This window comes from Nipponia nippon, unplaced genomic scaffold (assembly GCF_047370975.1).
Source record: "Nipponia nippon isolate SJK-2023a ecotype South Korea unplaced genomic scaffold, ASM4737097v1 scaffold_25, whole genome shotgun sequence".
NCBI lineage: Eukaryota > Metazoa > Chordata > Aves > Pelecaniformes > Threskiornithidae > Nipponia > Nipponia nippon.
Genome location: NW_028262342.1, coordinates 3,805,519 through 3,831,648, shown reverse-complemented (window position 1 = coordinate 3,831,648; position 26,130 = coordinate 3,805,519). Strand labels below are relative to the sequence as shown.

The 26,130-nt window shown below is 45.6% G+C and overlaps 2 protein-coding genes across 4 annotated transcripts; one reads left to right on the top strand and one right to left on the bottom strand.

Moving 5' to 3' along the window:
• Positions 1-11,956, bottom strand: INKA2 (inka box actin regulator 2). Of its 3 annotated transcripts, XM_087762089.1 has the most exons (4): positions 9,926-10,080; positions 9,763-9,808; positions 5,002-5,645; positions 1-1,955 (listed from the first exon to the last, which is right to left on the bottom strand). In XM_087762089.1, the coding sequence occupies exon 4, from the start codon at positions 1,947-1,949 to the stop codon at positions 963-965; it is 987 nt and encodes a 328-aa protein (XP_087618215.1). In that variant the 5' UTR covers positions 1,950-1,955; positions 5,002-5,645; positions 9,763-9,808; positions 9,926-10,080; the 3' UTR covers positions 1-962. The 3 variants fall into 3 exon arrangements, with proteins under 3 accessions (XP_087618215.1, XP_087618216.1, XP_087618214.1); XM_087762090.1 differs by lacking the exons at positions 9,763-9,808; positions 9,926-10,080 and adding an exon at positions 11,867-11,914; XM_087762088.1 differs by lacking the exons at positions 5,002-5,645; positions 9,763-9,808; positions 9,926-10,080 and adding an exon at positions 11,867-11,956.
• A 7,926-nt stretch (positions 11,957-19,882) lies between these two features.
• On the top strand, positions 19,883-26,081 carry DDX20 (DEAD-box helicase 20). Its single transcript, XM_009462420.2, has 11 exons — positions 19,883-20,119; positions 20,206-20,300; positions 20,488-20,656; positions 20,935-21,049; positions 21,129-21,271; positions 21,654-21,792; positions 22,181-22,239; positions 22,990-23,072; positions 23,790-23,895; positions 23,980-24,081; positions 24,754-26,081. The coding sequence occupies exons 1-11, from the start codon at positions 19,936-19,938 to the stop codon at positions 25,851-25,853; spliced, it is 2,295 nt and encodes a 764-aa protein (XP_009460695.2). The 5' UTR covers positions 19,883-19,935; the 3' UTR covers positions 25,854-26,081.
• The last annotated feature ends 49 nt before the right edge of the window (positions 26,082-26,130 follow it).

The window sequence follows — 26,130 nt, the reverse complement described above, 5'->3', positions numbered from 1 at the left end:
TGGAGACGGCCCCGCGGCGCGCTGGAGGCTGATGCCACTTTATTGGTAACTCTTGGAGAGCTGGACACTGAAGAACTTGGTTCTGTCAAGACGAGGTTTGTACACAACAGCAATAGGAAACAACAACAATAAACGCCTGTTGCAACTTTGTATCTTGGTGCAACCTCAACAATAAACTTTTGCAACATTGTAGCTGGTGCGACCTGTGGGGAGAAGGGCATGGGGAGAGAAGCAAAACCTGCTGAGAGCTTCATGGTCACAAACTTCCACGAAAGGAGCCTTGTGTCCTACTGGTTTAACTGGGAGGGGAAGGAGAGATGCTGGGAGTGCAACGGAGATGCAGTTTAGGGGGAAAACGCCACAGCTGAAATGCAACAAAGCTGGGGTTCAACACCCCCACTTAGCAATTGTTCAAGTCTTATAAATGCAAACTTACTTCTTTCAATTTAAATAACAAGTGCTTCAGGTGCAATGCTTGAATTGCCTGGTTTATAACCTAGTTTTAAGTGCACACAAGCAGGAGTAGATTTTTTAAAAAACTATATATATATTTGCACGCTCATACACACACATGCACACAGTGAATTTTGTGCTGCAGCTATGTTAACTAGAGATGATGGAAGGAGCCTGAAGTGGCTATCGTAGGCCAGGCTCCAAGAGCTGGTCGTCTGTGGCACCACTCGCTCTAAAGCTGCTACAGAGTCCGATTATATTTGCAAATATTTGTCCCCAAAAGACTCCCGACGTGGGGCTGCGTCAGCTGCTCGGACTGCCCCTGAAGCCGTGGTCTCAGGAAAATGCCACTTGCAGGCAATGGAAGCCCACAGCACATTTTGCAGAGGACTCCTTTCTCATCTCGGTTCACGTTGAGAGCTCAGGGGTCTCCCGAAAAGACGAGCATGGCCTCCAGCTCCTCTCCGGTGTGAAACAAATGCTCGGCAGAGCGGAGAATGCTGACAAACTCAGACCCAAACAGCTGTATTGATGTCAAACCCAGATTGGGTGTAGTCTATGGTATCATGAACTTTCTTGGTGCCAATTTTGGGTTTCTCGCTATTGCTTTCTGCCTTTGGGCACCTCTCTGCTTTGCTGTGATGGTTCTGGATGTTCCCATGAAGTGGGAAGTAAAATGTCCCCTTGAGTTTGTTCATCTTTTTGGGCCTCTTAGAAATTTTGGGCTGTTGGTCTTCAGGCGGAAGCCAGCAAGGCTTCTCCTTGAGAAGCCTGTCTCGGTCTGGCCGAACGCTCCTCAGGAACTTCTTGAAGATGTTGGCTGTGAGGGAGAACTTCCTGCAGAGCTCCTGGGATCTGCTCGCAGACAGCGACGCCTCGCTCTTCTCCCCCTTCTTATCCAGCTCTGGCAGATCCAACCAGTTCCCAACCAAGTCTGCAAAGATGTTATCCCCCAAGACCAGTGGCTGCCGATTCCTGCTCTGGGACATTAGGGAGGATGTCCAGTCATGGCCATCGTCACACCCCGGGCACTCCCGGCATGCCGGCCACCCCCCGGCCATGCCCTGGCTACTGGGCTCAAATGTCTTTGGGCGGACGTGCTCTGCTCTGATCGACATGGGGGAAGGTCCTTTTGGGTGATAAACATCCTCACCACGGAGGCTGCCGAAGGAGGAGGGGGTGTCTGTAAGGTGGCTGCCCTCCAGGAGTGCAGCGGGACAGGGCAAACCCACCGGCCGTGGCACAGCACACGCGAGGGACGCGGGGCTGCGCTCCTCCACCAACGCCTCCCGCTGCAGTCGCTCATCCTGCCGGCCCCCGGGCACATCTCTGCTGCTTCGGCGGCACTGGTGCTGCTCAATGCCAGAAACGGTGCTTCGGCTCCCTGAGATGTCCAACTGCTCCAAAGCTGTCTGGACCTGGAGGAGTTTCAGCTCCTGCAGTGCGCCCATCATGCAGTTCATCTGCTCGTGCAGCCCGTCTCCGACCTCCTTCATGGATAGCTGCGGAGGGAAGGAAGCAGACATCCAGTCAGTGTTGCCAGGAGCCAGGAGAGCAAGGAAATTTTGACCAAAGGGCAGGAGAGCTGGGCTGAGCTGCTTTCTGAAACATCACCTCCTCCTACTGACTACGTTTTAGATGCATCCTACCTGTACTACATCCATTTCATGGAACAGCAATTGGATTTTTCTTAGATTTTTCTAGGAGTTTCCCTCTAGGAATAAGAGGAGCTGACAGGAGGAGTGGATTTTTTGACCTGACAACAAAAATAAATAGTTTGAGTTTCCATTAATTACTTGGCAGAAACCCAAGGCATAGAGCTATGAATGGTTTTGGCTGCCGCCAATTTTAGCATATTCTTCTGCTTTTGTGTCTTTTGTGCCCCGTAACTAACAGAAATCAGGAGTCAGAATAATGAACAGAAGTGCCTTCCACAGAGAACCTTGTTGCTTTACCTAAAGTGCTAAAGTAAATTAAAAATAAACCCGAATGAGAATCACACTGTTACTATATAACATGTCTTCAGATCTTAATACCCTCCTTACAGGCACCTCTCACTAGAGGACAATCAAAGAAATTTCAATGCCCTTAATTTTGTACAAAACAACCAATAAACTCTAAAACTGCTTACATTAAACTAGCAATCCCTTTGATTCCCGAGCTAGGACCTTTAGTAGCAGTTCTGCTTTATCCCTGAACCTTGCTATAAAAATTTAACTTTCTATACTAGACTTAAAATAAGCACGTTATTTTCCAGAGCTTCTAAACTGCCCCCTCTTCCTTTTGCTCTGTTGCTTTCTCTCTCTCATGGAGGATCTGGATCATATTCCCACAGCGGCATCATAAAACAAATGGGCTATACTTTCCAACAGCTGCCACTTTTTTTTTTTTTTTAGCAGGGAGGGGGAATGGGAGCGTGAGGGGAAGAACAGCAGGGGATGGCTGGGCTGGAGGTGAAGACATGTCACGTTGATGTAAGGTGGTTTGCAGAAGAGATTGCTCCTGCCTAGGAAAAGCTTCAGCCTACGCTGTCACAAACAGTTTAAAACGCTCATCGCGACTTTTGTACAGCAATAGATCTCAGCTTAGGGTGAAAAAGGACAGACGCATCTTATGTTCAGCTTTACATTATCAAGCTTTACTTTTTTACCTCTCCATTTTAACTAAATTAGTACAATTACTTGCTCTATTTCCATTTCTGTATGTGGATTTGACCAGTGAGAAAGAGCAGTCATCAAAAAATTGGATCCTCTGTCACAATCTAGCTCCGTCAGTGGAAAGCTCCTCAACAGTTTCTGACCACAAATCTCCATTTCAAAACCGAGAACCTAAAACTGGCTGGCAGATTACAATGATTTTTCAGAGCTTCACTCCCAAGAAACTTATTTATCACCCAGAATGAGTACACAAGCTATGAAGACACAGAAGATCTCTGTGCTTAGCTTCCTGATTACACTACCAAGTGTCTCCAGCTATCTAATTTTTTACATCAGCAAATAAACCTCTACTTCTACAGACATGCAAATAACGCCCCACTGAGAGACTAACCGAGCTCTTGGGTTTCCCGTGCAAAAGCTGGGGCCATATGCTCTACAAGCCTCAGACAAAAACTATCACCTTACCTCTCCAGATTTGCTGTAATGCTTCTCGTCCTAACCTTTCTCGCCTTATTAATGGAAGTCTGTTTTATCTGGGGCTTTGCAAAAAGCTGGATTTGGAGCCAGCTTGGCCCCTCATTGGCCACTTCCCACCAAATCCCCTGGCTGGCGCAGCGCCGTAATCACGCCGCAGTGCGTGACGAGGGTCCCACGGTAATGACTGGGCTGATCAAACCCTCGGCATATGCTGGACGGCTCTGCTGTTCACCTCATTGATTCAATTAACTCCCCCATGATGGGTGGTATCATTACAATGCATGCCTCATCCAGCAAGGCTCTATTAAGCATTAAAATTTCATAGGCAGCATTTATCGTCAGTGTGGTCGTTTCTCACAGGCAGATCCAGTCTCCCCCCGACAAGAAAAGACCTGAGCCCCAAAAGCTCAGAATCCAGCACTTTTCTTTCCGAACAAAGGAGCTGGTTCTGCTAAACCCGATGCCAGCACCAGCCTGGGGAGCCCGAGCCACTGGAGAAGGAGTGGAGATGTTTTCATCCGTGGAAACACTTGCCCATAAGCGACTACGAGGTGTGGACGCTTCTCCCCTGATGCCCAGCGCTGCCTGCGCCGAGGGCTGGGCTGAGCCGTCCCCGTCACGGCAGAGGGGGATAAATGGGCACTTTTGGGATGCGACTCATCTGTCCTGTTTCAGCAACTTGCTCTGGGGTAGGACAAATCCTGCCCTCCAGCCTCGGTGTCCCTCTGGCAACGTGAATCCTACCATCGGCAAGAGAGTTTTGAAGATCCTGAGGCTTTTGACTCTGCTTGCAAACAGTGCTAAAACTTTGGGTTGTGCAAGTTAAAAAACCCAGCAGACACCTCCCCCTGCTTTATCTTTTGCTCTTCATGGTATCTGTTCAGTGAGTGAAACCCAGCCCAAAGTGAAGTCACTGACTGGTGACCAAACAGTCTGCAGGGGCTTGGATTTCATCCACTAGTAATTACCCTGCGGTAATTAAGAGTACTCACTCTGGAGGAAAAAAAAGTTTCTTCCCCAGTGTCTAACAGCCACTCTCTCCTCTTTGCCAAAGAAGATCTCAGTTCTCCCAAGTTCAGGCGGGCTGCTCCGAGACTCTCCAGAAAAGGAACAATCTCCCACCACCCTGGCAAAGGTTCAGGATTGAACTATCTGGGCTGCTAGAGGAAAAACAGTTTCTGCAAATAATCCAGCAGATTGGGCTGGAAGTCAAACAGATGCTCTGACTGCAAGGCAACGGGAGCTCAAGGCTGAAGGGACAATCCTTGTAGCCTCGCTGCCTCTGTGGTCACACACTTCGTGTAGAAGGAACTGGAATTTGCGATGAACTAAAGTGCAATTTCAAACAGAGCATAAATGTGACACAAAACCCCAGAGCGCCTTAATTTGGTGTGGAGAGGGACCCCGACCGTACCTGCTGGGGTTATGCAAGTGACATTATGTAAACCGGCCACCACGGGGCATCAGATGTGCTGTCTTGTGCGTGTTTGCGAGCTGCAAATCCCAAACCTGTTGTTGAATCAGCCCCGCGCTTGGTCGTGCTGCAGAGCAGAGGGCAGGGAAAAGGGCACTCGCTACAAAGCTTCGGGTCTAGCACAGACCTTGCTCGTCAGCATCCTCTCTTCTTGTACCTGCTGGCCTCTGCTCAAGGTGCACAAATACGGCAGCATTTCAAGGGTCTCTGGGTGTCTACTTTGAGATCCTTTGTGCTTCAATGCAAGTGGTGGTTTGGCACCTCTGCTTCCAAGAAAAGCCAAATTAGAACTATGACAACTTGCAGATGTTCAAATTTATCTCTATAAAGCAGTTAAAAATCAGATGCCTCAAATTGCATCTCATTATTATTCCTGAAACTTTTGCAGTCCCTAAAAATTGGCACAAAAAAGTTTTAGTCTAATTCTGAACAAGCCAACAGAGACGCCTTTTATAGCCAGACGAGTACGCACGAGGCCGAGCGCAGTTGTGACGTGCGCGTTCCACTTCAGCGGCTGGGATTCAGTGTGTGATGTTAAACATCTCTTCCTCCGGCAGTAAGGTGTTACCTCCAGATCAATCCTCCTGTGAAGGCATGAACAAGGCAGCTCTGCCTAAATGCTTCTCCAAAGCAAAGCTTGCTTAAACTACAGTCATGCTGAACACCGAAAACTGAAGTGCAAAATTCAAAAGCTTTTCAAGCGCTTTCAAATGAGCATCAAGGAATATTCAACGTGAGGGGGGGGAAACCACAAGTCAACAGTGAGCATCTTGCAAAACTGGCAGAGTTCAAATAAGGTTTTTTGGGTTTTTTTACATTGAAAATCTACTGGTTTGAGTGGCAAAGGCATCAATCGCTTTGTAAGCTATGCATTTTTAATGATTTCTCAAAATACTTATTCCCAGAGCTACAACCACGATTGGTTTACACAGTTTATAAATCAATGATCTTCCACTACTGATTAACAGAGCAGGACAACTTGCTCCAAGGAACATCCTCTAGCAGTTACTGGCATTTTATCAAATTCAACCCCAAATACCTGAGATGTACAAATAAGGGAGATTTCACTTGTCACTTCCCACTTCCCAGGTAAATAAGTAACTTTTTTAACCCACTTTGGGAACTAATGTTTTCCTACTAGCATCTACCTTCACCCAGTTTTCCGAATTCAGTTCCCATCAATCCCCTGGAGCCACAGCTGCCCGTATTCCCAGCCCAGCCGCACATCTGGCCTGCCCAGGACTGTAGCAGCTTTGTGATGCTGACGGGAGAAAGGAAAAAGCCAGCTAACACACCACGGCTTTCAGCGGAGCCCAGAGAACTGAAAAGAAGAGCTCTGAGCGTGTTTGTCGTAATGAGGAGGAAGACAGATGTCCAGCTCTTAGGTAAAAGAAATGCAAAGAGAGGAAGTTATTGCTAAGAGGACAGGAAAGAACAAATGGCAAATAGCAGTTCTTAATAATAGTGCTGATAGGCAACAGAACCAGCAACAAACAATTGGTATTTAAAGAGGATGACACAATAGAGACCAAAATTATTTTAGAACTGCTGAGCTGATCATATTGTTTCCGTGTTTTCCTTTGGGTCACTAACTAGATTAATCTTTAACGAGCCGGCAATTGTGGCTGGGCATAACTCTTCAGAGCACGCTGCACGCTTCACAGAGAGCTGCTTTCCAGCTTGATGTTGCTGCTTGTTGTTCTTTTCCTTTCCTTGATGGATGCCAAGGGCCTGCAATCTTCTTTTTGTCCTTCCATTTTATCACAAGAATTTCAAGTCTCTTTTTTACCTCTTGTCTTTCCAGAGTATTTTAAGCGTAAATTAGGATGTTAACTGTGAGCTCACAATTTATCTGAGAGAGGAAGGATGCTGAAACTTCACCAAAGATTTTTTTTTCCCCCCAATAGTTTAAACAGATGCTAACCACAAAAGACATGGTTCACATCACTGCGTTAACTATCTTCCTTACTCAATTGCCTTCCTTTCCACTGCGATGATATTGTTCTGTGCTTCCCAATCACACTTGCTACATTTAAAGGCAAATTAGAAAATCAATTCTCTACAACCAGGAAATAAATGGACCAAAAAGAACTCCAACCATCAGACTTTTACTCACAACCCAGGGGTGAGAGAGACTGCAAGCCCCAACGTACAGACTGACCATTGAAGATGATGGCTAAAAGTGTCAGCTTTTAGCCCAGTGGTCTGCTTCACTGGGGGATCTGGTCTTTAACGTTCCTGAATACGTGCAGCTGGGAGTCTAAAAAAATCCACTGTCATCTTTAGGAGTCTTCTGTAGAAATAGACAAGCAGCCAAAGCCTGTGACTGCGTTTTCTCTCCCCGGGTTATATGTGAAGGATACCCGCTGTCACGTTACTCCTTTGCACCTTCCCTTACGGCAATACCAAGGAATGAGATTCTGCGATAACCACCCAATGTTCCTAACGCTATCCCCAGCAGCGATGGGTAAAGCCACCCCTAAAGGGACCGTTTTATCGGCAGAGACGCAAATGGAGCTACGCGTTTTCACCTGTTGGAGCTGTGAGCGGTGACATTAGCCCTTGAGGTCTGTCATTTATGTCCACTCTACTGCAGATCATAAGAGCTGCTCCTTCAAAAATAGCAGTAGTGAAAATACAGCAGACTCCTTTTCGAGCATGACACAGTTACCGGAATAGGACCCAGTGTGAGACAAAGAGTAAAAATAATTGGCTGTATTTTTCACTCAGACCAAATGTTCTATTCCTGCAAGATATTCATAGCAAGAAACATTGTCTACCAAGACATAAATTAATGTAAGAAGGGAGTCAGACTCTATTAAACTCAATAACGCGATCCATTTATGATGAATGTGCAGTGAGAACATTCAAAAGTTCAAGTCAGAGTGGTGGGATTTGTTTTAAATACCCACTTTAATACTTTTCCTCCTAGAAAAAAGCAACAGAAGGCTCAGAAATATCCCGGATTCCTCAAGGAAGACCGAAACATGCAAAGTAAAGTTATAACTACAGCTAACTTGACTGTGACCCCTCGCCCGAGAGCCATACAAACCCCAAGTGCAAGATAAATCTGCCCCGTGAACTCGCCAGTCCCTAGCTAGATAATAAGTGATTTATTCTTATTGCAGAAGAGCCTTGAAACCCCCATCCCATGGTAAGTATGCTGATGTTACGATGTATAAATGCAAACAATCCCCGTGTCAGAAAGTTTACGGAGGTAATGCCATCTGCAGTGCAAGACACTGAAATGAAATTCCTCTCTGCTGATCCCTAAGCAAGACAATTCCTGTTAAATCTGATCTTTCAGCTGAGATAACATTCTGTAACTTGGAAAGAAGACATAGTTCTGAGACACGTGCCTCAGAACGACGTTTGCAGACTCTGAATCCAGCCGATAAAGTCAAGAGGACTTTTAGTATCGGGATTAATTGCATTAATGGAAGATTGACAAGCTCTGTGGCACATTTCACAACTGCCCTGTGAAGGACAGATGACAGAAGGAGTGGAGAAGCACAACTTATTCCATCCAGACCTACAGACCAGCACTGCATAGTCTCGCAAACCACACTGCGTCCATAAATCCCCAGGGGCTTTCCAGAGGAGGTGAACAAGGTCTTCTGTATTTTCTACATACAGAGACTGAGGTGCAGAGAGCTGGCACGGCTTGTCCGAAATGGCTCCAGAGGCTGGCGGCAGCACCGGGATGAGGACCCCGGTTTCGGCAATCAATCTGACTGCAGAGCTGCCCCGATCCCACACCCCATTGGGATGAACGGCCGTGCCAGCTGAGGCTCTCCTGGCTGTGAAGCATTTGCATGTGGAAGCTTCTGAATGAATTCCAATCAAAGGGACACCACACATGCCAGAAACTATCGGCTTACAATGGAAAACATGCGATTGGAATAGGAGATCTCTCATTGACTGAAACGGGTCAGATTCATCCTCGGGAGCCACGGCGGAGATGGCAGAGCTTTCCCACAGGTAACGCGAAGACCGGTGTGAGCACACCCGGATCCACGCTTATCTGTGACTTCTCTGGCAGAGCCTGGTGTGATCTCAATGCATAGGCTCTGTGTTGAAATGTCGGGGTGCACCAGCAGCCCAAACCAAGCACACAATTATTTAAATAGGTTTTTAATACACAAAGCAGGAGAAAGAAAAAGCAGAGCTGGAATCCTCGAATCCCACACTGGTGGGGGATAGAGTTGCACTTGAAGATAACCTTCCCTTGGGGACTGGGAGCTGTGCCAACATCCGCTCTTTTTTGCAAAATACCCTCCTCAAAACCAGCCAAAGGCTGCAGCAGTTTACACAGAGACAAACTAAACTTCTGCCGGTCGAATGGCCTCTAACTTTCATGTGTTACACTGACCGGCCTCAGCAAGCCTCAAACAGGGCGCTTTTGCAGAACACCCTGCACGACACCCCCTCTGCCGCTGAGCCGTCCCGACCGACCGACCGGGGCTGCTCCTTGGGCATAACGCGCACCACCGTGTTTCTAAATTCGCAGTGATGCCCTGGAACTGGGCTCCTGTTTAGCTGCACATGGGGTGGCTCGTTGGCTCGACCTGGCCAAGTCGTTCCCACCATTCCTCCCGCATGATTCTTGGTTATGGTGCATTTAATGTCTGGAGGCATGACCTGCCCAGTAATGAAGAAAGTGGCAAAGAAGCAGGGTCAAGAGGTTTAGTTCCCACTCACCATTCAATGCAGATGGTCCCAGCTGTCTATCGCGCTGCTTGCTGGTCTTTAAAGAAACATTAATCTATTTTATTCCCAGGCTATCTTGACAATACTGATTTTTAAAAGCTGTTATTGCTCAGGATATCGTTTATGGTTATTTTAATTAATACAGTCCTCCTACCTTCACTAAATGCAATCTGCAGCTCACTTAAGTTGCTGATGAAAGGCATCGCTTCCGACAGCGTGCTGGAAGGCAGAGGGTCGCGCCAGCTGTCTGGCCGCCGGGCTGTCCTGGCACGGCTGTACTCGCAACAGCTCCAAGGCTGCACTCCGATACCCTGAGAATTTCTTGTTAAAGTAAGTTTTTAAGTTTGAGTAACAAAAGTTGGGGGGTGGGAGGGGGAAAGAATGTGACTAGTAAAAACCGAACGTATAAAGATCTAAGCTACTTCCAGTTAAGTCATGAGCAGTCCTATTGAAGGTGACAACTGCCCCTTCCCAGTTTTTTAAGCCAAGCACATACATAAATCTTTGCCAGGCTAAGGTCTCGGTTTATTAATATAATAAAAATTGTCGCATTTTTACAGTTTTAAAAGATATCTTACTGCATTATAGCAAGGGTACGAACAAAACCAGAACTTTCTCATTTTAAGTATTTTTTTGGTTTTCACATTAGTTGTGAGGGATCTGCCGTCCTTTCAAATATATTCAAATTCTTCAGAAGTTACGTTGTGCGCTACAAAATAGACATGTTTTAGACTCACAAGTAAAGGTGCAATGTTTAGGCTTCTGTACAAAATACTGTTCAGATAATGAAACGGATTTGTTTAGAAGACAGAACATGGCTTTAGGAACCTTATCCTAAGCATGCTCTTTTGAAAGTGCCTCTTTCTACCCATCTCACCTTCCGACTTGTTCAGATTTTAAAGATCTTCCAGATTATACCGTACATGTCCTGGTTTACAGTTTGCATTTCATTCATCCCTCCCAGCGTACAGAACACCAGTGACTCTCATTTTCCTTTGTTTTAGGTCGCCTTCCCCTCTTGTTTGCGAGGGGAACGTCGGGAACGCCAGCAGGTTAAATGTCTCTGTTGGCTGCCACATTTATTCGGAGTGAAGCGCCGCTGCCCAAGCCCGCGTTTCACGCGACACGTCCGATCGGCGGGAGCCCAGCGCAACAGCGAGCCCCCGACCCTGCCCTGGGCACAGCTGTAACTTCGCGTGTCTCTGCATTGACTCCAATGGTGTTGCTTACATGCGAAACGGTCCCTGTAATGCCGGCAGGATGGCAATACCGTACAGAAGCCCGTTTTGTAGAACTCCAGTTAGGGCAAATATCAGCTGAAAGCCACATCCTATCAAGTAAGTCCTAAACCAGCAAGCTTTTGTGCATTCAGAAACTTCACCCGCCCGTTTCTGCCCTGCCTTGTCTTCCCCTTTTGTTCTCATTATCTATTTATCCGAACAACGCGCTGCTCCCCAGCCAGACCTGCCAAGCGCTGGAACCCGATTTTGGAAAGTATCGGTTCTTCCTACGAATCCACCCCCAGCAAGCCCCAGTGTACCAACAATACCTTCTGGCTTGCGGACAAGCCCAAGCAAGTTCGGCGAGTGAGGTTACCATCTGAACAGGCGCGGGAGGAGGGAGAAAACAGCGCTGATTTATGACAAAGGGTTTCCTATTAAAGAAGTCTTTTCTGAGGGTATTGGAGGTGGCAAGCGCACGCTCCCTTTGCATCATTTTGATCCCCGTAAACTTATTCTTATCGGAGGTTTCCGTAGATGTTTCTTTGATTTCTGATCTCTGCTGGCACCTTTTCCTAACGCCGCCGCGCCCCCGCAGCCCCCCTGGGCGCTGCTCCCCTCCCGCAGCCGCGGGCACCGGCGGCGCCCGGGGGCAGCGCCCGGCCCGCGGCGGAGCGGCCGGCGGGGGGACCCCCAACTTCCCCGGCCGGGCGGAGGCTGGATGCGCCCGGGAGCCGCCGGCCGCTGCCGCCCCGCGGCCGGTCGCCTTTGCAGGGGGCTGGTCGCCCCCACAAAGGGCCGAGCCCCGCTCGGGCACCGCGGGACGAGCCCCGGGTGAGGAAGGGACCCCCGCCCGCCTTTTTTCGCCCCCTTACCAGCTCCTGCCTCAGCCGGCGCAGGTGGTGCTCCATGGCCCGGCTCAGCGCGGCCCCGCCATGCCCGCGCCCCGCCCGCCCAGCCGCCCGCCCGGCGGGGGGGGACCGGGGGCGGCACCGGGGGGAGGCGGCTGCCGCCGGGGCAGAGCCCGGCCCGCGCTCTCGGGCGGCGGCTGCGGGGCCGGGCTGCGGGGCTGGGGGCCGCCCTCCCCGCCGCTTCTCCGAACGGCGAGGAGCTGGAGGGGGGTCTCATGGCCCCCGCTCCGGGGCGCTCGAAGCGGGGGGGGTCTCATGGCCCCCCCCCGGGCCCGGGGTCCGGGAGTCCCGGTAAAGGAGTCCAACGGTGAGAGGCTTCTCGCATCGAAGCCAAACCAAACCCGGCGCCCGGTAACACGGGCAGCGTGGGAGCTTGTGCAGAGAAGTATCCCTTCTCCCCGCAGAGGAGTTGGATGGGCTTAGTTTGTTGCGGTCGAGATTCTGCAAATTGCTCCGCAGAGAGAGACCACCCCAACAAAAGCATGGATTAACCTACATGGCCTTAATCACGACAAACGGCAAAGCCACCCGGTTGTGGATTTTCCCATTTCGTTCTCACCGGGGGCTGGGTTGGAAGGCTGATCCCTCCTGGGCCAAACCCCGCTTTGCCACCTCGGGGGTGCCGCAGGTCCCCCCTGGAAGGTGGCTGTGCCACGGGCACTTCGCACACGGCAGCGCCGTTGCCAAAATGCCCTTTGTCAGGAACAGCACATGGTCAGAGCCCTGCAAGAAACAGGTGCTGAAAATTCTTAGCATGGATTTATTTTCAGAACAGCAGGTTTTTCCTGACTCTGTTTTACAAGCAGTGTTTTGGCTGACAGGAATCCACACACAGCAGCAACTGGAAACTTGCTGGATCCGAGGGGATATCGGCACCGCTACAGGTGCACCCCTCTAAGGGCAGGATTTTTTTACCTCGGATCAACAACCTCTGATGTTGCTTGTCACCGCAGGACATCAAACAGCCGGACGTATGAGCCAGGAAAAAATACAAGCACTTTTGTATCATCAGACTATAACTGCATCGAATTTGAAAGGGTTTGAATTTTTCAGTGTTTCTCATATATATATATGTATTATTCTCAGCTTATGTGCAACATGTGTTGCTTAGATGATAAATGCTGAGTCGCCTGTAATGGGTTAGCAAGGCTTGTCTGAATCATTCTGCAATGGCAAAGAACTTGATAGGATGAGAAATACTACTTTGTGTTTTCAAATTTGAAAAGCGTAATTACTTGCTTCTTCCCATAAATTTGAGTATTGACAAAGACTGGCTAAACTCTTTGCCTTTTCAGGTCTTTATTTTTTGAAGGAAAACATTTTTTATAGTTGGTAATAGGATTTTGTTTGTAGAAATCAGCCTTGGTGTTTTTAAAAGCTGACCTTTGTGTCAAAATCCAATTTAAATAAGAAATTTGCAATCTGGCCTTTCATGTATGTTTGGGAAACGCTCTGGAGTTAACATTTATTGATCCTTTCAGCATCTCTCTTATTATCGGTCAAAGTTTCCTGTTGTCTGGCTCATTTCAGGGTTTCCATTTCCTATCTATTAAGGAAGCATGAAAATTGCATCTCTCTTCAAGGATCTGTAGAGCATGGGGCAGTAAACATATTAACGTATTAAAGAAATGACCTTATCAAAAAGTTAATCACTTCCAACGGGGTATGCTATGCTGTGAGTGGGATACCTGCCAGGCTTTCTTAAAGTCTAAGCCAACTAGCCCAGCTATAATTTTTTTCTTGAAATCTGGCTGGATTTGTTGGCCAGCTGGCTGTTCCCCACGGCCCAGGGTCGGGGTGTATATGTCCCCAGCCTAGCCAAGCATATCAAGTGTCATATGGCAGGTTTGAACAGCCAGTCAGTGGTAAAAAATCAAAAAGATGGCACCATGTGGAGACTACAAGCTGAAACGCCTGCCTCTGCCAATTATTGATAGGAGAGGGAACGACCCAGCTTCCCTTTCCTCCTTCTGTGCCTCAGACAAGGATCTGTGTTCGAGAAGAGCCACAGTCCCAGAGTCCAGGTTTTTGTGTGGCTTGGGTGGCTCAAGACCTTTATTTCTTTTCTGCTACTGGTACCATGTTTTTATAATTTATTGCATTATCTCAGCCCTGTAAAGTAATACGTAGATGCTACTTCTTGCTGTGGCATGGCACCAAAGCTAATGGCATTTTCTCTTCACGTTTGTAATTCATGGACCTAGGTTCAGCTGGTTTGAGCTGAAAACTGACCGTGAGCTTAATTTATCCAAGCCAGCTCTGAACAACAGTAGTTTTAGGTATTCTTGTACATTTGGTAGGGAACAGACTAAGAGTGGGCATCCACAGGGAATGACTTCTGTTCCCCCGGGGTTACCGTGTCTAGACAAAGTAGACTGCTGATGAGCACGATGGCTTTGCCATCTTGAAAAACCATGTGAAATCAGACCAGGGATTATCTTAGGCACAGGATGCTCTCCCGAACGTTTTCTTTCCAATACCATATTTTTTTAAAAAATCATATCGTTCTTGAATTTGTTTTAACTGATGCTTTTCACAGCGCTTTGAATATTCCAATATAAAAGAGAGACAAAAGATACACATGGTTATTTAAAGCATCAAATCTAAGTTAACCAATATTATATTTTCCAGCATGTCTAGCATTCAGGAGGCCAACTGCACATGTCCGTGGCAACTGGCAGATGCTGCGTTCCAGAAAGCCCTTGTAACACTTGCAAGACACTGAACTCTCTGTGATCTGCCAGCAGATGAACAGGGAAGAGTTTTTAGCCCCTCTTTGGCTTCTGTTTAAGGCCGTCTTTTTGATCCATTTTTCAGCCTCCAGGGCTGCTCTCGTCCCGTGAGGCTGATAAAGGAGTTCATGAGCATAGAATAAAGAAAAGACCAGAATATTCATGTGCTCCAAACTCATGGGACCTTGCAAGAGAAGGGAAAAATCTGAAATACTTTCTCAGTAGGATTTCCCCACTAAGCAACATTTTTCTCTTCCGTGTAGACAACTAGTTCAAAGCAACATCAACACTTCATGCCAGGCCTTGCACTCCTTCCAGTCCACACTGCTGCAAACCATGAGCAGATGGTGCAATGCAGTGGAAAATCAGGTCTCCAAGAAAATACAGAGCTGAGAATAAAACACCCTCAAGCAGAAAGCTACATGGCTTATTTCAGGATAAAATAAAAAACTGAGATCCTTGGGCAAAAAATAGAATACGCCTTTTAGAGCGGTGTATTCCACTTACATGAACTGCCTCATTCCTTCCCATCTGAGAAAATATCCATCCCTTCACAGCTGAAGGCTCATCTCATTTGTTGTCTTTCAGTTCGTTGGTCTGGTTTCTCAGGGCTTTCACGTGACTGTTCTTTACTGAACTAACAAGCGTGGTTATCGCTGAATTTTCTTTCATTTTTACTTTCTTGCACACTGAACGCAAACCTTTCAGAATTTCTTCCCGCTTAAGCTGCAGCATGACCTGAATTGCATCCATCTTTGTTTAAATCCACTGGGGCATAAACATCCAGCCAAAATAGGTAAGAATATAATGTCAAAACTTTAATTCTGCTTTTGTATTTGTGCATAAAGAGATAAATTACCCCTGAAAATTTGACCATTTCTTCCATTAAGCCTAATTTATTGTATGCAGTCTCTGCACCGGTGGCCTTTAAAGTTCCTGACATGCCCCCAACATCACTATGCCCCCATCCCAAAAGTAAAACTTTTAACTCTGCTCCAGCCGAATTCCAGCTCCTGACATTCCTCTGCTTGCGCCGGAGTGCCAGGGGTAAGCACCAGGCAGCTCCTTCTGCATTCGCTGTGCTCTCTTGTGTTAAAGAACTATTGGATTACATCTCGGCTGGCTGCATTTCGGTGACCTAGATCCTGTTCGTACTAGCTGAAAAATAATTTAGCAAACCTTGGTATAAAAGCGAATCTAAGATTAAAATGGGCTGATATTTATTTATCGGGAGGAAAACAACAGGAGCGAACTACTGCCACTTCTCACTGGCACAGCTGAAATAGCTACTCTGAACTGATATCTTGATGGCTGCTTTCTTTTTATCTGTAGCTGCATCTGTACATGCATCTGCGGGGACCCCCCCGTATACTTTAGATTTCATCTGAAATCTGTGGAGTTCTGGATCCTTCTGAAGGACATGCCTCACAGGGAACGAAATCCATTCAGCAGAAGGGCACTGAAATGAGCCTTAGACGGATGTAAGACCCCATCATCATCATTATTTATAACAACTCCATGCACCAAGCTTGCTGAAGAAAATCCAAGACTTTTTGCCAATTATTAAAGCAACAAAGAAGATTCTGCTGCCCCAAAGACTTGCTACTCATTGGTAACTTGCCATCCGGCTTTTTTTTTCAAAGGGAAAATGAATGCGCAGGGTGCTTGGAGTCAATTTTTGGTGGTGAATATGAAGTCACTGTCTATGCTGATATCAATGGCCCTTTCACTGTAATGTGCTTTACTGTACAGAGAACAAATACAGTTTCCATGGCAGTGTAAACACAAATACATACCACACTCCGAAGAGTGAGTCAGACGTGCTGCAGAGAACGGAGAAAGTTCACTGTCTTCATCTGAACACATCTGGGAGAGGAGGATGAAATTATCTCACTTTAAAAATATTTTATAAATATTATTTAAACGAAGATTTGTTCTGAATAATTCCATGTCTTGGCAGATATGAAAGACAAATCCTTTGAAGCAAAAGGAATAAGACAAGACAGGTGCCTGTTTACAGCAGCAATGTTCAAATCTATAATGAATGTATTCTTGAAAGATATACGCAACTCGATAGTTCTGGAAGCCAATGCAAATTCTCCGTGAGCAGTTTATCCTGGTCTTTCAAAGAGTTACAAGAACAACTTAGCTGTTGTGAATGAAAAGTAAGTTCCACAGAAAGAGGAGATGGATAAATCTGTGGTGACTACTTAGTACTGGTACTAAGTACTGGTCAAGATGTTTCTTTGCACTGCACGCGGTAGCCTTAGGAGGTCTCGGCACAATGCAAACTACACATCGAATGTGTGATACGGACCTTTGCCTTGCTGCTGGGAGTTTGAAGTGCTTTATAGTCTGAAATAGCGAGAACCCGACCTTGAGTATCAGCAGCATGCACCTCACAGGTGTCTTATAAGATCATTTATCCAAAGCTGAGATACTGATATATAGATTCAGAAGAAAATTAATCTTGGATGGAATTAAAATAAAATATGTAATCTGCACTTCGTAACAGGGACAAAAAAGAGGTGAGCCCTGTCTTGGGGGAATAAAATGAGCACTCAGTAGATATGGGAGCAAGAGTTTTCCCTAGCGAGAGTTTTCTTCTAAGCCCCAAAACCTAGAGGTTGATTTATGACTCCAAGCTAGAGAGTTTATATCCCTTCATAAGAACCAGTTATTTTTTTAATATTACAGCTCAGAAGGAGGTCTTACCTACTTCTTTTACTAACCTAAATCCTTTCCCAGGACCTATTCTGCCTGTAGAGTATTCAGATTCATTGTCAAGATTTCCAAAGGCTGCTTTGAACAGGAATACTTCCTTTGGATCTTACTGCAAGCAAAAGCAAAGCAATGTCATGGCAAAACTGCAGATTCCTCTTGGCTGGGCTGACATGTGAACGTCAACAATGCGAGTTCAGTACTTGAGAGTCACTGAGGTAAAACGAGGCCTGAAGGTTGCTGATTGCTATTTATACACTGACTCATGGCAGAGTACACAACATGCAGAGAGTTTAAAACAAAGTTAGTAGCAGCAGCAGTTAGGATCTTCTACGGGAATAAGGGTTAAGGGAGAAACAAAACCTTCCATTAGATCAACTGATACGGCTGCAGGAGCATAACCTAAATCTGACACAGCCCCATCAGCAAGGGCCAAAACCAAAGGGAGAGGGACAATAAATCCACCAGTCGTGGTGTCGAAGGGTTTGTCAGCATGGAGACATTGAAATGGTCTGGAATCCGTCCCTCCAGCATCCAATGGAAAATTAAATTAAACCTACAAACAGCAGCATCTTTCTGAAATAAGGTGGTGTGTCTGAATGTCTCATTAACGATGCTCCACAGAGAATAATGTCTGTCTCAAAATCAGCTCGGTTGTATTGCAACGTCATATGTATATGCAACCTCGGGGGAGAAAAGCAATAGGTGAGGAAAAGAGAGAAGGAGAGCAGTTCATTGCAATGGCTGTTTTGGGCTGTTTTATCACCTCTTCTCTGCCCTTTCCCCATGGGAACAGTCACTTCTGACTGCTCTTCGTTGTCTGTTTAAATCACATCAATTTAAAAGGGTTATGAGAGGCCGTATTTAATCAAATGTTTGTTTTGTCCAGGTGTCTTTGTCTGTCTCCTTTCCCAGATTTATCCAGAGATAATTATCTCATGTTGGAGACTCGTTTCCCCTTGAGGACCAACGGGAATATCCACTTAAAAATTAAAAAATAATTGGAACTAACAGAACGCTTGTAGTTAGCTACCCTGTTACCTCTGCTCCGGGGCACCATTCTCGCCCCTACCATCTGGTCTGTCCCGCCTGGGTAGAGGTCAGCTCTCCAAGCTGAAACTGTTCTTCATTGTCCTGGGAGGCCCTACTCTTGTTGGTACTCAGATATTCACATGAAAATATCATAATACTAAAAAATAACAATTGAATAGAACGTGCCAGACTTTTTCTCCCCCATCAGGAATATAAACATGAGGAATTTCAAAGGCGTGACAAAGACTGTAGTACACCAAAGCTATTTAAATTCATTTAGGCTGCCTGGCAATCTAAGAATAATGACACGGTGTATGTGCTCGAATAGTAGAAACCACTGTCGAGATTTTTGAAATCCCATTGCAATGAATGGAAGCTGCATGTCCAGAGCCTCTGAACTGCTATGACAATAAAAGCTGCTATGCATAAAACCACCCACGATTTAAAATAAATGGTCTACAGAGGGTAGTAAGTAATGCACACTCAACAGATTAACACACTTGGCCTTTGCTGAAGTGAATACTATACTATTAATTTTTTGCAGTACCCTGGCTTTTAAATCTTGTTTCTGTGTGCAGTACAGCTGTATCCCAGACTCACAGTGTTTAATGAGAAACTCATTTCTGTTGTCAGGATGGTGTAAGGAGGGCTGAAACCGGAGGGGTCACAACAGAATATCCCCACTCTTTCGTTACAGTAGGATGGCTGAGATTAGTGGCAACTGCTTTCTCTCCAAACTAACAGAGATACTTTGGGCACCGACTGTCAGCAAGCTTGTTGACACTGTTTTGCCAATATGACCCATTTTGTCCCTCTCATCCTCTTTTTGTCCTCTTCATCCTCTTTTGCAGCCTTCTCCATCCTTCCTTTGCTGACCCTTCCTTTCCTCTTACGACTCCCTCTCTTTCCCTCTGCTCATTCCTCTCTTCTGACCACTCCCTCCTGTCCTCCTGCCGCTGCTGGCCAGGTCCTTGCTCTCACCCTGCCCTGGGCCCAGCCATCCTCCGCCATGCCTCGAGCCCAGCTTCCCTCCGCGCTTCACATTTCTGCTCTACTTAAAGCTCTTGCTCGTGGAGCTCTCGCCAGTTTACTTCCACTCACATAGCACAGAGGCTTTGTCCTCTGCGATATTTCTAAGTTTAAGCTTTTGTGCCGCTCACAAAACGAATGGCCCAGGGACGTGTGAAAGGCTGTTCAGCTGCCAAGGTTTCTCATTCTCCATCTAAAGGACTGCTGCTTCATAAACATCATCATTAATTGCTTCTGTGTAGATAAGTGCACCTATGGAGATACCCAGTGGGGAGACACAGCCTCCGGTATTGGCATGAACAGGAAAGAATTGCTAATATTGGTAGAAAAAAAATTAAAAAGCCGGGAAATGAGTGCACCCCACGCGCTCCGCGCAGAGCGCCCCGCGCGCGCCCGCCAGCCCATCGGCGCCCCCTGGCGGCGCGGCGCGCTGCGGGGGGAATCGCCCAGGGCGCGTGCGCGGCGCGGACGAAAGGCGCGTCTCGCGCGGCGCCTGCCGCCGCTTCCTCTCCCCCCAAGATGGCGGCGCCCGCGGCGGCGGAGGGACGGTTCCGCACCCGCGACGTGTTGGTGCCCGGCGGCCCGGCCGACTTCGGGTCGCTGCTGCTGTCGGCGCCGGTGCTGGCGGGGCTGGAGGCGGCTGGGTTCCACAGGCCGTCGCCGGTCCAGCTGAAGGCCATCCCGCTGGGGCGCTGCGGCCTGGGTGAGCGGGCGGGCCGGGTGAGGGGCCGGGCGCGGGGCCGGGGGCAGCCTGGGGCCTCCGGTGACCTCTGTGGCGCCTCTTTCCAGATCTCATCGTGCAGGCCAAGTCTGGCACTGGCAAAACCTGCGTGTTCTCCACCATCGCCCTGGACGCCGTGCTGCTGGAGAGCCCCGCCACGCAGGTGAGCCCCGGCCCGCCTTTACCGGTACGCGGGGCGGGGGGGGGCTTTGCTTTGTGAGGGGGAATCGCTCTCTTGGGAAACAACATTATCGTCTGTGAGCCATGGTACTTGAAGTCACTTCTCGAGGCTGGGCTTTAATCTTCAGAACCATTCTGCAGCTTTCAGATTTAATCCTTGGCCTTTACAGATTCTGATCTTGGCTCCTACACGAGAGATTGCTGTGCAGATTCATGCTGTAATCACAACTATTGGGATAAAAATGGAAGGCTTGGAATGCCATGTCTTCATTGGAGGGACTCCTTTGAACCAGGACAAAATCAGACTGAAGAAGTGCCATATAGCAGTTGGCTCCCCAGGTATGGACGTGCTTTATTGTGCTTCAGATACCGTGGGATACTTCGTAGTACAGTAACTGGTGCTTTTGAGGTCTGGGTTCCTTTTTTAATAATAGGTGGTAGTCTTAAAGGCCACTGCCAGAGACATTTAGACCAGGTATTTTTAGTGAGAGATTATTCTAAATATGCCCTTTTTAAGGCTTATTAAAATTATTATTTTTTTTTAATTACAAAATTCATCATTAGAACTTTTCAATTAATTTTTTTCAAGTTCCTTTTACTTTTTTCTTCATATGTAGGTCGAATAAAACAGCTCATAGAGCTGGACTACTTGAATACAGCCAGTATCCGACTTTTCATTCTCGATGAAGCAGACAAGCTTCTAGAAGAAGGCAGCTTTCAGGAACAAATCAAGTAAGAAAAACACTTCTCATGCATTTATCAGTAGATTAGATATATATTTGTTAGTCATTTCCATTCCTTTATTTCCCAGTTGGATTTACTCTTCATTACCGGCCAATAAGCAGATGCTTGCTGTTTCAGCTACTTATCCTGAATCATTAGCTAATGCTTTGACCAGGTACATGAGAGAGCCAACATTTGTGAGGTTGAACCCTACTGATTCAAGTCTCATTGGTAAGTAGAAGTTCGTTTATAGTGATGCTGTTATCAACAGATTAGAAGAGTATACTGAAACAAAAACGTGTACCTTTAAAATTTGTAATGCTTCATAATTTCCCTCCACGGAGGAGCTGATTAGTTTACAAAGTATTTGTTTCCAGTATTGATGTATTTAAAACATCAGTGATGAATGTAACTTTGTTTTTTCTATCAGTTCCAAAAATATTTCAGCCTTTTAAGAAGAGCCTGTCTTGCAGGTTCTTATTCGGCATATGTGGGCTTGTTTAAATTTCAGGTCTTTGTTTTAGCTGCGGTGACACATGTTGACAGCAGCATAGCACTGTGCATGTTTTTGTGGAAAGCCTTAACCTGATAATATCTTTGGTTTCATGCTCAGGGCTGAAGCAGTATTACAAAATTGTGAATTCCCATCCACTTCCACATAAAACATTTGAGGAGAAAACCCAGCACCTACAGGAGTTGTTCAGCAAGATTCCATTTAATCAAGCCTTAGTCTTCTCCAATTTGCATAGCAGGTAATACATTTGAAATAAAATCTGTAAAAAGCATGTTCAAAAGCAGTGGTTGTAATGTCCAGTCATGGATAAACTTATATAGACCTTCTATAAGGTCTCAAAGCAGTATGCAAATTTCAGATCTGCAATACAGCCAGAGGAATGCAGTATGAAATACTGAAAATAAAGGAACGCTTTAGCCTGAAGGTACCTCATACGCTGTTTAGAGTACAGTGAGACCTGGTATCCTGTTGTCCTTTGCCATCTGTAAGGTGGCTGTTCTAGACATAAAGATGAAAGTGACAGTTTTGGAATGTAGTCCCTGGCTGTAAAGAATAGTCTGTTGTTAAGAAATGGACAGGGGTTGTTAGGTCTGCGGTTTTATTTACAACTGTGTGTATTCTGTCAGGGCTCAACATCTAGCTGAAATACTAACATCCAGAGGCTTTCCTGCTGAGTGCATTTCAGGTAAGTCCTTTCAGAACTTTGTGATTCTATTAAAGTTATGCATAAATGTGACCTAAAATAGGAAAATTAATCTTAAATACTGGTTTGCATGGCCTCTGGTTAAAAAACTAAAAGACTAGCGTTTGAACCTTCATAGGTCTTTAGGACTTGAATATTAATTAATTTTTATGTTGATTACCTTTCCTGTTTTCAGATTTGTTTCAGAGTCATTTTTATGAATGTCCAGATGAGAGCATTGGCTTATTTGTAAAGAGAAAGTTTACTTACATTTGCTGGTTGAAGCAGTGTTTCTTTGGAATACAGATGTGGAATTTAAATCTCTCTTATTTCTAGCTTCTCTGTAGAAAGCTCATAGCTGGCACCTAATGTTCATTAGAAACCTTGAATTTTTACTTCAGCAGTGTTTTCCGTGGCTTATGTGTTTAAGTAAAATTTGTCTAAAGTCAGTGTTGTTCAAGTGGGTTAAGTAGCTACATAATTGGTTTCTCTTTAAAATAAGCAAAAGAATTATTATTTTTCATTATTTTATTTTTTATTATTATTTTTATATAATTATTATTATTTTTGTAATGGATTTCCTTATTTTCAAGTTCTTGTTTGTTCCTTGTTTACTCATTTGGAACTAATGTTTGAGGAAGTTTCTCTCAACCTTTTCTGTTCTCATCTACAGTTTTACAAAGCCGTGTTTTCCAGAATTTGAGGAGCATAAAACTGAAGAGTGTAATCTGTTTCTAATTTTTGTCTTTCTAGGCAGCATGAATCAAAATCAACGACTTGATGCTATGGCTAAATTAAAGCAATTCCACTGTAGAGTTCTGATTTCCACAGACTTGGTGAGTTAGTATTTTATAGTGTATGTGAGTATCGTACATAAAGTTGCTTCAGAGAATTAGATTTGACTTGGAATTGGATAGAACGTAAATGTACCGATAAAGCATGTGACTTGAGCACTGTGTGCGACTTACTTTCACTGTGAAACTTAGAAATTGTCCCCTATTCCTCATCTGGCTCAAAAATAATTTTTAATTTATCTGTTGCTTTGCAGAAGCTTATCGATATTTCAGAGCAGTAGAGTTGCTTACTTTGGATAGGAGCTATGGGAAGGAATAGTTTGTTTCTCTAGCACAGTATGCTCGCAATAGTAACATCCCAAACAACTTTAAATAGAGCAGTGGTTATGCTTGAGGCACTCTCAGCTTTTTCGTGGTTGACATATTTTTCTCTTCAGCTGATCGTTTGAGGTCCTGTCATGAAAAGATTACTGCTGTTGGGTTGAATTTTTTGATGCTGGGGGAAAAAACATGCTTGCTTGTATCTGATACATAGAAGGCATAAGAGAAATTATCCCTAATGTTCGTGGTCGCAAGGCAATATGCCTATTCTACGTGTAATACTGTAAACTGGCTGGAAAACTATAGGTGCTTTATTGTGTATTGTAACAGCTAAAAGTTACTGTGTGACCACTTACTCCCACATGTGTTGTATTTATTTAAAGATCTGTTCAGCGTATTCAGTTACCTGTCCCCTTCTCTCCTTCTCGCTTTCTCAAGACATCTCGCGGAATTGATGCTGAAAAAGTGAATCTGGTTATCAACCTGGATGTACCCGTCGACTGGGAAACGTACATGCATCGTATTGGCAGAGCTGGCCGCTTTGGTAAAAAGTCATGTGGATTTCTTGAGCCTGCGCTAGCTTCGCTGGCTCCGGTTAGGTAATTACGCTTTCTGTTGTGTATCACAGGAACTTTAGGCTTATCTGTGACGTACTGCTGTCGTGGAGAGGAAGAAAACATGATGATGAAAATTGCTCAGAAATGTAATCTTCAGCTTCTTCCTCTACCAGGTATGCTCTGTCCTATGTGTGCAACTGTTGTTTTGTTGGTCATTTTCTGTTTATTCAAAGCTTCAGAGAAGTCTGCAGGGAACTGACATGTATCTTCTCTGCTGAAGCTGCCTTAATTTTGGTACAGGTTTTTTGTACTCTGTGCTAATGACTACTTGTGTAACTGCTGCAGTTGTGCAAAGCAATAGAAAATGAACTTAGTGCATGCCTATGGATAGGAACTCTGCATCCAGCTGTTGCTTAAGCAACTACAAACTACTTGGATTTCCAGAAATCTATTACTAAGCCTTTCTCAGGCTGTAAGATTCCTTCCTTATTTCTCCTACTGTGTAATTGAAACAGCAGAAGATTTGCTATCCTTGCTTTGCCAGAAGCTGTTCTGCTAGAAATGTAGCATTTCTAAATTTTTTTATCTGGTTAAGTAGGATATGAAAAATAGGTGACAAGTAATGCAGTGCTGATTGTCTTGATCAACTTCTTGATGCCTTCCATGAAGAAAATGTTCTGGCTATTTGAGCTCTTCCAAGAATTGAAGGGGTCGGTTTGTAGCCCTAACTTAGCATGCCTTAACATCTTGTCTGCGATTTTGCAAAACTTTGCTTCGGTACTCATTTGAGTTCTAGAGGGAAGGATGCACTTAATTGAGTGCCTGCTTGTTTCCCTTTTGTGCAGAGCCTATACCTCCTGGGATGATGGATCAATTTGAAGATGGGGAGGTAGAAGTCAAACCTGTTATACATACAGGTGCTTCAGTGAATTCTGATGCTGTGTGTCTTAGACCAGAGGAACCAGTACTGCAGCCTGTCCAAAATAGTTTTTCAGAGGTACTTCAGCCTCTTTCTGATCTTCCAGGGGATAATTCTTCTATAGAAAGGCCAAAAAAGGCTCTGAAGCAAAAGCAGATAAAAAAGTGCACAAATTCTGCAAATGCAGAAAAAGGTAGCAGAAACCCCCAAACTTCCAGTTGCCGCACAGAACAGAGGAAACAAGTCAAAACTGTCTCCAGAACAGATGGACAACATAATACTACTCTGTCTCCAGATGAGGAGGCCTTAAAAAAAAATCTTCCCCGAATTCCATGCTTGTCTTCTTTCAAAACCCAACAGAACAATCCCTGGAACTTCTCAGAGTTTGTTGAAGACTATGAGTATTTCATTAAAGAAGGGTTGGAGAGAGAGGTGGAAATTTTAAGAAGCTATTCAGGCCCAGGAGAACAATGTGAGCTCCCCAGAAATGGTGATGTGGAGTGGAAGGAGGTGGAACATAACACAGAGATGGTAGCAAACAGTGTTGTGTCTGGTGACAGTGATGGTTCATACAGTTCCAGGGCTTCATCCGATAGTAGGGAAAATAACTCGTGCTTTGAAGCATTTTCAGATACACAGGAGAAGAATGCTGTTCCCACAATGCGTCAGGGTCATGCAGGCTTCTGTCCTACACCAAAGAAGCCTCAGGAGCCATCACAAGTCCCAAAGCAAGAGAAAAAGAAAGTTCTGAAACAAAACGCTAAACAAAAGAAAACCCACTACCATCAATTCCCTAGTCCTTCCACGAGAAAAACTGAAGATGACTGCTCCTGCAGCTCTTGGGATGATGGTGTTCCATATGAGGCTTGGAGTTACAAAAACTATTGGAAATCTTATTATCAGGCATGGCAACACTACTATGCTGCGGTGTCTCACTATAGGAAAAGTTACAGACAGTTTAACTGGATGAACGCCTATCATGTCAACTCGGTCTATCTTCAGGAACTGCTGAAAAATGGTGATTGACGTAATGACACTGCTGTTAGGGATGGGCTGGTTGGTACAGTGAATGGACATTATTTGTGGAAACATAACTGCTGGTCTGCAATTACAGTGACAAACATAAATGGACATTGCTTAAGATTGAAGAAAAATGTTGTCTTTTTCATAAGCAAGCTGTGTCTAGGTCAATGTTTTACATGCATTCCAGTGATGGTGTTACACCGAGTTGTTAATAAAAGGAAATGAAAGACAGCTGGTATGTTCAGTTGCAATCTTTACAATCCAAAGTAAACAAAGGAAG

Excerpts from the sequence above, each read along its gene's own strand:
- INKA2 (XM_087762088.1), bottom strand. The coding sequence starts at position 11,902 with ATGGAGCACCACCTGCGCCGGCTGAGGCAGGAGCTG. Across the intron at positions 1,956-11,866 it reads GCCGGCTGAGGCAGGAGCTG|CTATCCATGAAGGAGGTCGG; the intron begins GTAAGGGGGCGA and ends TTCCCTCCGCAG.
- DDX20 (XM_009462420.2), top strand. The coding sequence starts at position 19,936 with ATGGCGGCGCCCGCGGCGGCGGAGGGACGGTTCCGCACCCGCGACGTG. Across the intron at positions 21,793-22,180 it reads TTCTCCAATTTGCATAGCAG|GGCTCAACATCTAGCTGAAA; the intron begins GTAATACATTTG and ends GTATTCTGTCAG. Across the intron at positions 23,073-23,789 it reads TTCTGATTTCCACAGACTTG|ACATCTCGCGGAATTGATGC; the intron begins GTGAGTTAGTAT and ends CGCTTTCTCAAG.